Source organism: Euleptes europaea, chromosome 3 (assembly GCF_029931775.1).
Source record: "Euleptes europaea isolate rEulEur1 chromosome 3, rEulEur1.hap1, whole genome shotgun sequence".
NCBI classification, from domain to species: domain Eukaryota; kingdom Metazoa; phylum Chordata; class Lepidosauria; order Squamata; family Sphaerodactylidae; genus Euleptes; species Euleptes europaea.
Genome location: NC_079314.1, coordinates 66,249,367 through 66,258,911, shown reverse-complemented (window position 1 = coordinate 66,258,911; position 9,545 = coordinate 66,249,367). Strand labels below are relative to the sequence as shown.

Sequence of the window (9,545 nt, the reverse complement as noted above, 5' to 3'; positions counted from 1 at the left end):
TGTGGTTCTTTGACATGCTACCTGTGGCTCTCCTCAGCACCATTCCCCAATGTGGCACCGATTCAAGTAGAGGCAGGATAATTTTTTTAAAAAACAGCAATGTCACTGACATGACTATGTCACCTCAAGATACAACTCGGAAACCATAGAGTTTCCAGTGATTCCTAGGGCTATCCTTTGTCACTTCTGGGTTGTACCCAGGAGTGATGTTGCAACGTTGCTGATGTTGCCTACATCAAACCCACCCCCATGTCCCTACCCACAGCCTTCCTGCTAGTTGTCAGGCTTGGCTTAGCTCCTCCAGGCACCTGTCCCATGTTTCAGGAAAATGGACAAGCCCTTGCCTGGTGAGGTTTGTGGTTGGTTGGCAGTTGGTTCCCACCTTGAAATAACCACCACTGGAGGAATAGGTAAGCTGCAAGCTTCCCTGAGGTGTAGGCATCATGCCAGAAATGGCAGTAAAGGTGGCTCTTTTGGTTGATGGTAATTGCCAAGTTGACTCCCTGTGAGCTATTAAGTGAGTACCACTGTTATAGACTAAGTAGTATTAACATACCTTCATGTGGTTATTTTCTTAATAGTTAGTTGATGAAAATTGCTTTGGGTGATTGTCCTGCAAGAAATACTCTAGCTAAATCAATATCTCTATAACAGAGGCCCTTAAGGGGTCTGGGATATTTGTGTATGTTTATTCTTTAAATGATTTAGTTCTTAGTCCAGTTAAAATTTAATACCACCAGTGCCTCTTTCTCCTCCATCTTCTTTCTGCTCTTCCCATTCATGAAGCTGGTCACACTCCTCAACAAGATTGTGAATTTGACTGCCCATTATTAAAACAAGTTTGTAAGGGTATAACTCTTGTGTACTTTGAAGATACTTTTCAAAGGTTAATATGAAACCTACCACACAGTCACTTTTCTTCTTTGCAATTTGTATGAGATTCTGTTCTGAGATAAAAAGCAGAGTGCATGACCATGTTTTTGATAGTATTTTTTTACTGTGGCTGGAATATCCCTACAGCCCACCACTAAGCAATACAAAGACAAATTGTTCCATACATTCAACAATGCCTGCTATGTGTTTCAGCTGAGAATCTCAGAAATTTTCATCTTTTATCGAAGCGTTCTGTTTAAAGTTAAAGAACCTAGCACTCCATCAGCCTGGTTATTGTATAAGTACATGTATGAGGTGGGAGTAAAATGCTTCTCCAACTGTAATATTTTACTCATATGGCATATAAAAGATTGCACAGAATCCCTGTTGGCAGTGTGCCAGGCTTAGAAAGCTCATTTACTCAGAACCCATCCACACAAAAAAGATTTCAAAGGAATCACATGTGCACTGAAAGCACGTACAACCTCTCTAGTACCCATATACATCAATTTGTTTCTGTCACAGTAGTTCCCCAACTGTCTCTTAACAGCAGTACTACTCGATTACTGGTTTTAAAAGTGGGCCCTTGTTGTAAACTTCTTTTTTCAGGGGCTGAACCAACCCCAACCATTTGTTCATAAAGATAGTGCAAAAACCCTCATCTGCAGCTTTGTTTATGCATTAATTTGTATATTGAGAAAAAAGGATAGGCAAAAAATTTTTTTTAGTAGAAGCCATCCCTTTTCCTGCTCATTCCTGATACTCCCAGCCCAGTAGGATAGAGACCAAGTGAGACTTTATAGCATAGTACTGATGCCGGATGAGAGGTTAGCATTACCCACTCACAGGGTGACTGTTTCCTACAATCAAGGGACCTACCTTATAGTTTGAGAACCTACAGAGATCATACCATGCATTAAGAGAAACTGCATGCTGAAGGGTCAGTCCAACAATATGAGTAGTAAGACATGTACTCAGTCAGTATTACTTTCAAATCTATATCTGAGTGCATATCAGCGACAGCTGATATCTGGAGGACTCTGGTACTAGATTGGAATCCAAGAAATCAAACCCAAGTAAAGTTTAAAAAGACATGTAGATGCAATCAACAGGTGGGAATGAAAGCACAAGTGTAGCAGTTCTAACATTCCATGTGACAAAACGCTTCTTTTGGTTTCTTAAAATGACTTTGGATACCATGAGAAGATGTACAAATGCCATGTTATTATAACTTTTGTGCTTTAATAACATTTGAAAGGAACTCATGTGGAAGAGATATGAAGACTTCAGTTGTGCATACGGATGCTACATCCTCCCAGGTGCAAGTTCTTCTTAAAACTTCTTTATGCTCCATCCTTTATTTAGAATGTTTGAAACACACCAGATGACTAGTAGCTCAGTTCCACCCTCCCAGTTTTCATCTTGCCCCTTGCAGAAAGATCCTATCTGTTATCCCACAAAATGGGAAGTCAGCTGTCTTCTAGGTCTCTCCATTTCCTGTATCCCATGGCAGAAGAATGACTACAAAGAAAAGTCTCTACTTTGCCTTGCACATGACTGAATTTCTCATATATTTAGGTTTTTCCACTTCAAAGGAAGATAGGATATGGAGAAATCATCCATCCATCTAGGATTGAGCATGATAGTTTACATCAAAATTAAAACTATAAATACTTCTATTAATATGTCAACATTAATCTATAATTAAGACATTTGACAAAATTATCTACCAGAGAAATTCACTTAGACAAAGTAGTGTCAAAGACACAGTCCTAGACATTCTGTTGAACATGCATTGTTGTGTATTATGTGGGTAGTTCTGAAGTCCAGTAAAAATGGCTTCTACCGTAGAGTTTTGCCCAAATACCAGAGCATCCCTGTGGTTGTTGGAGCATGATGACATCACTTCTGGGGCATGCTGGAAACAATGTCGCCATGTTCTGATGCCAGAGGCCTCGGCCCAAGTTTACTGCTGGTGATTTCCCCCCAACCCCACCCTGCTGGTTGCCAAGGGGTTACCTGGCGACCCTGCTCAGGACCCGCCACTGGACTGATGGGTTGCAGGATCTGCGATATCCAGTTCCACATACCAGCATGGGTTTGTTGCTGTGACTGCAGAATCTGTTCAGCCAGCTGCCACCATAGTCACTGTTGTTCCTGTGCTTGGGCACATTGTTGCTGAGTCATCCAGGCCCACCATCGCTCTGGGCTTACCTGGACCTCCATGGCTGCCGCCGTACCCACTTTCTCCACCACTGTAGTGCTCTCTGAGGGCACGGGGATATCATACTTGGAGAACACAAGCTAAGTCACAGATTACTTATGCAAGTTGCTTTATTTATCAATCCAGACCCCTGAAGGTATGGTTCAGTTCACCCACCTTAGGGTTACACTGCATTACATAGAAGAGCCACAATGCTGCAAACTGCTTCTCATTTCTCTAATCCAGTTTTTGCCATTTCTTATGTCACATGTTATACCATTTCTATTGTATTGTTGTTTTTTTCACTTTGTAATCCAGTCTTATTACTGTTAGAAATGAGAGCAGGGGAAATGGTTTTATTTTAGGAAGGACTGACATTAATGACAGATAGAGCCAGGCTGGGAAAATCCCATCACTCCTGGATCAATATGGTTTCACAGCCTGCAGGGAAAATAATAAATTGCTCGGAGGTGAATAATACCTGGCGGGCTACAGCAGGATTTCAGAAACAAGCCCTTCCCATCCTCTGAGTCAAAGGGGTTGTGTCTCTCTCCTGCTTGCGCAAGCCAGGAGTAGGGTTGCCAGGTCCCTCTTTGCCATCGGTGGGAGGTTTTTGGGGTGGAGCCTGAGGGGGCAGGGTTTGGGGAGGGGAGGGACTTCAATGTTATAGAGTCCAATTGCCAAAGCGGCCATTTTCTCCAGATGAACTGATCTCTATCGGCTGGAGATCAGTTGTAATAGCAGGAGATCTCCAGCTAGTACCTAGAGGTTGGCAACCCTAGCCAGGAGAGAGTAACCTGACAGAAGCCAGGGTTGGAAATGTTATAATTACTACGTTCATTATATGTCTTATACTGTTCCTATGGTATTGCTAAATTATGGACTCTGCCTTGAGTCTCAGCGAGAAAGGTAGACAATAAATAAATAAATAAATAAATAGAACTGGCCATACCATTGGTAGGGACTGATATGGAAGAAATGACATTTTGAAATTACATAGAAAGTTATGTGTATTGGCCGTAAAAACGTCACCATGTTATGTTAGATAAGTTTAACAAGGCAACGCCATTTTGAGTTGTGAAGTTTACATGTAAGTGAAATGGAGCCATCCTGTATTCAGGCAGAAAAGCAGTGCAGCATCGTGATAAATAGAATGTAACCTCTTTGCGGGGCCTGTCATTGGCCAAAGAGGGAGAGAGGGAACATGCTGCGTCGGGACTATAAATTGAGATGTGCTGCATCACAGACTTCAGAGACAGCACCCTGTGCTTTCTCTCCATGAACTGCAGTCATGTATCCTGAATAAAACTGCTTGCTATTAGCTGCCTTTGTTCGACTGATCTGTGATCCGTCCATAACAGGACCATCAGGATCATCTAGCCCAGTTCCATGAGACATGCATGAAGTTTATTACCAGATATTTGCCCAACATATTCATGAAAATAGAAAGGAGATTTACACACACTCCATTAGGCAACTTGTTTCACTGGGGAACTGTGTTTCTTAATGTTTCATTTATATCTACTTGCCTAGAGTTTGGACATAGTTTTTCCCACTCTTACAGCTTAATTCTCAGAAGCCACATTTTTCTGCATCGTCTAACACTACCTATAGAGCTGGATGAACTGTGTGAGATGTAAGTTTCTTTAGTTACAGAATCCCTTTCATGGAATAGCATTGTGGAGCCATCATAGCAACTCCTATAACCTTATGAGCTAACGTGAGGGAAGGAAACAGGCCTTAGGCAAAACTGTATGAGCCACACTGATCTCTGAAGACATACTGCTGACGTTAGTGGAGTTATACTAGGATGTTGATCCTATATTCCTTTCCTTCCAAGAGATATTTGTCAGAGTAACAGCTGCAGAATGCTCAAGACAACTGTAAAAAAAAAAAGAGAGAGAAAAAAAGACTTGCTTCTTGGCAGAAGGAAAGCTTAAGCCTTTTGGCTATGTAAAAGTGGAATGCCCCTTTAACCCCTCCCTCCCCAATTTGCATGGAATATCCGTCAATTTTTATGCAATCCAAATGTACCTCTCTTTCTAAGGTTTGCTGTGACCCATACTTCAGTCCCCTTCCCACTGTAGCTGAAAATTCCCACTGGCTGATATAGCAGCTGAACATTATTGCAGGAGCTCCAAGAAAGGGCAAAGCACCATTCTCTGGTTGCTGTTCCCATCTTGACAGTCGATTGCAGGAATCATTTGCCAGCATTAGATATTCTGGAACGTAGCCTGGAATTTGCTTGCATGAGGATTGCATAGCATTGCATAGCCTATGGTAAGCAAGAAGTCCAAGTACAAAAAAAGGCTTGTATGGAACGATATCATATGAACAATTTTAAACTGGTGTATAATAAATCAGAAGAAAGACTATATACTAAGATAGTGGGATTGATAAACAGTCAATGGACAATCCCTAACACCCGTCTGAAATCTAGAGGCTGAGGAAAAACAACTGAGAAGGGAGAACTTTGGAGTGGAGTGGGAGAACAAAGAGTTGCCGCTCTGCTTCAAGTTCCTTCCTCCTGTAGCTTTACTTTTTAAAAAAGTGAACACATCAAGGAATACATTTATTTATTTATGGAACTTTATATGCTGCCTTGCTGAAGACAGCTCACAAAGTAAAAATCAATATAATAAAATCACAAAAACAACAGCATGAGAATGATCAATAATAAAATAAGTTATAAAAACAAGCAGGGGCAAAAAACAAAAACAAAATAAAAATCAGGCAGCTAAAATTTGTTTATATATTAAAACATTTGTATCCTTCCTTTCCTCTTGGTTCAAGGCGTGATTCAAAATATTAATAAAACAGATCATAAAACCAGCTAAAAAAAGATGGGACACTTCAGTTAAAAGCCTGAGTAAAATAAATATTTTCGTCTGGTGCCCACAAGGACAGTAATATGAACCAGGCAAACCTCCAGGAGGAGGAGATTTCCAAAGGAAAGGTACCACCACTGAAAAGGCTCTGTCACCTGCCTCACCACTACAGCCAGGGGGCAGAGAAAGCAGGGCCTATAATAGACAGTCCCCAGCATACAAAGAATTTGCATGCTAAGTAAATCTATTTTATATTCTTTGGAAAACAACATCGATGTACATCGATTCATTTTTGTCTTTTTAAAAATATGCGATAGGCCGTACTCATGAATCCTAAAATCACTACAACAGGCTAGACTTTTGGAATAGCTTAAATGCTGAAGGCTGATTTGAAACTTTGGTATCATATTAAATGAACCAAAGAAAAGATTTTTAAAAAGTTAGAATCTTGGCCATTTCATTAGGCTCAGTGGCATAGTTGGGTAGCACTCCTGATGATTGACAGACTAGGATTCTGGACTCTGTACCTATGCAAGTGTCTATAGTTTATAAGATGCTTGTTCATTCATTCGTAATGTGAAGTATAGTTCAAGATTTCAAAACAAGTAAGCTGCAGTACTGCCGTCAAAAGCTCTGCTCACGACCTGAGTTTGATCCCAACAGTTGGTTTCAGGTAGCCGGCTCTAGGTTGACTCAGCCCTCTATCCTTCCGAGGTCGGTTAAATGAGTACCCAGCTTGCTGGGGGTAAAGGGAAGATGACTGGGGAAGGCACTGGCAAACCACTCCGTAAACAAAGTCTGCCTAGAAAACGTCGGGATGTGACATCACCCCATGGGTCAGAAATGACCCGGTGCTTGCACAGGGAACCTTTACCTTTTTTAAGAGAATGTGTACTGCATATATTTGAAGGCACACAAACAAACAAACCCGGAGGTCCCATGTGGGCTCTGAGCAAACCTTATGCAATTTATGGAGATGGTGCATTTTCTGTGCTCTAGGTCCTGGCAGATGGGAGGAGAGGAGTATGCAGCTGTATAAGCAGGAAGCTTTTATTGGATTTGTTTGTAGAGTAGCTCCAGCACAAATGTCTTCTGGAAAACCTTGATTTGTGAATGATTGGCCTGATCTAACAGGGAGGGGAATGGGGCATAACTTCCCTTTCCGTTATCCCTTAGAAGCTCCTTGATCCAGTGATCTTGAGCAGCGTAAATCTAGTGTTTGAGGGATATAAAGACTGAAATAAATCTTGCCACTGACAATGTAGCCTTGGTATCCCTGTCACTTAATAAAAAAGGCATTATGTCAGAGACAGAAGCATTAGATTTATATGTTAAAAGGGGAGAGATAGAACGTGATCGAAGTTCCTCATAAAAGCGGCATTCCAAGAGGGCATGAGCTAATGAATCAACAGAGCCAGAAGAGCAAGGACAGGTCCTTTCTGGATATGGTATATTCAAAATCCTGCCCTGCATAGCCATAATTCAGTCTAGCTAAACAGAAGGCTCTAGAAAGATGAGTGGTCAAATAACAAGTATAAGAGGGCAAACCGCATGGTGGTGGTATTCCGAAAAACTGAGATGAACGAACGCGGCGAGCACGAAAAGTAGTGCTGTTATAATCAAGCTCTTTAATGCACTTTTTAATTTTGGCGGTAGCTTCCGTTTCCCCAAGTATTTCTTGCAGGACAATCACCCAAAGCAATTTTCATCAACTAACTATTAAGAAAATAACCACATGAAGGTATGTTAATACTACTTAGTCTATAACAGTGGTACTCACTTAATAGCTCAGATCTTTCCCCAAGATCTAATGATATATTCTGCGAGAAGCCCAACAACGACCGTTTCTCATCTAAGATTTCCCCCCCATGAGGATTTTAAAAAGGGCATCACTTCCAGCAACAGAAGTTTCTCCTTTTAAAAACAAACGTGACATTTTTTTTGGGGGGGGGGCGACCGTGTATTGCTTTTGTGTCCTTTATCTGGCCTGGCTGAAATGGGGCGGGGCATCAAACGCGACTGAGAGCGCGAGCGTCGGTCCCGGCCAATTTCGGGATTTAACCCCCCACCCCCACCCCCCTAAGAAGCCGCCGCCCGGCGAGCGAGCGAGCGAGCGCGCCCGGGGCTCTGCGCGGAAGAAGGTTGCGCGCGTCTCCTCCAATCAGTGGCCAGGTCCCTGCCTCAAGGGGGCGGGCAGAGGCTTTGATGCCGGGGGTCCCGGGGTGGCCGCCGAGTCAGAGAGAAGCCGGCACCCGGGGCTTCTCCTGCGACGCGGGGGGTCGAGAGCAGCGCTGGAAGGAAGGGGAGGGGGGCTTCCCTGGGGAAAGCGGCACGGCCCGGCCCGAGCGCCCAGCCGACGAGGCCAGGGGGAGCCGGGGCGTGAAGGAAAGGGAGGCGGCGAGGGCAGGAGAGGACCGGGGGGAACATGAATGAGCCGAGCGCGCCGCGCCCGGCCCAGCTGCTGAGGCGCCGCTGCTGAGGGCTAAGGACACGGCGGCGGCGGCAGCAGGTTTCCCACCCGAGGAAGGCGAGGGAGCCATGCGGAGCCTCGCGTCGTTGGCGCGGCTGCTGTGCCTCCTCCTCCTCTCCATTCTCTGCACGGGGACCTGGGGACGCCAACTGCACCCCAAGCAAGGTAAAGGGCACGAAGCGGCCCCGAAGCTCGAGCCCCGCAGGGGAGGGGAGCGCGGCGCGTCTACTCGACGCGGCCAGGGGGGCTTCCCGAGGGGAGGGGGGGGCTGCCGCCAGCCGCCAGCCGATGACCACCGCGGCTTTCCAGGGACGCGGCGGCGTGAGACCAGCGCGCGTGCGCGGTTGGGCAGGGGCGAGGCTCGCACGTGCGGGGGGAAACGCGCCTGGCGCTTTTGCAGCGAGCGGCGTCCGGGGCGCGCCGGGTCATCTGGGGCGCGAGAGCACCGCTTTGCGGCTCGTGGCCACGATCCCGCCTGTCGCTTTTCTTTACAGCGGGTTGGGTTGCTCTGCTTTGGTGGAGAGCGAGTGGGTTTTTTTTTTATTTCTTTTTATACAAGTTTCAAATATATATTTCTTTTTCTACATACATTGTTTGTATAACGTATTCTTATTCCCTTCCATCCCACCCATCCCCCTCCCTAACCCCACTCCTTCTCCTTATAATTTTTAGTCTCTTAACCCCAGCCACGGGCACAAAGTCTGGATCTTCCACCGAATGTCTTTTCTTCCTTCCATTGATATCCACTCTAAATAGGTCTTCCATCTACTCGTGATTTCCCTGCTCTTATCTTCCCATGAAGTCTTCTGGCGCATCATCTCGACGATATCCGACTGTATAAATTCAAACAGATAGTTGTGCCAGATTTCTATAGTCCATTTACTTTTATCCTTACAACCCAGAGCTATTACTGCTTTGCTTGCTAATAACATAGCCTTGAATGTGGCCTGGTCCCTCCTGTTTGAGAGCGAGTGGTTTTATTACGTTTATTACTACTCCACACTTTTAAAGGACTGAACAAATGGCCGGGGTTTGCCCTGCAGAGACCTGCATTAGAGCCGGGAAAGTGGTGCACGCCACAGTGGCAGCAATCCAAAATTCATTCAAAACAATTTCTGCCTCACTGTCCAAAAAGCACGTGGGAGTAAACTGCCGCCAGATTGCTCTAAAA

The 9,545-nt window shown here is 44.6% G+C and overlaps 1 protein-coding gene across 1 annotated transcript in view; it reads left to right on the top strand.

Annotated features, from left to right (window-relative positions):
- Positions 1 to 443: 443 nt before the first annotated feature.
- The window catches only part of ADAMTS20 (ADAM metallopeptidase with thrombospondin type 1 motif 20), a 98,739-nt gene continuing 89,637 nt past the window's right edge, over positions 444 to 9,545 (top strand). Inside the window, exon 1 of the mRNA XM_056846499.1 lies at positions 444 to 483. Within this exon, the coding sequence (XP_056702477.1) occupies positions 444 to 483 (40 nt within the window). The remainder of the gene's footprint in view (positions 484 to 9,545) is intronic.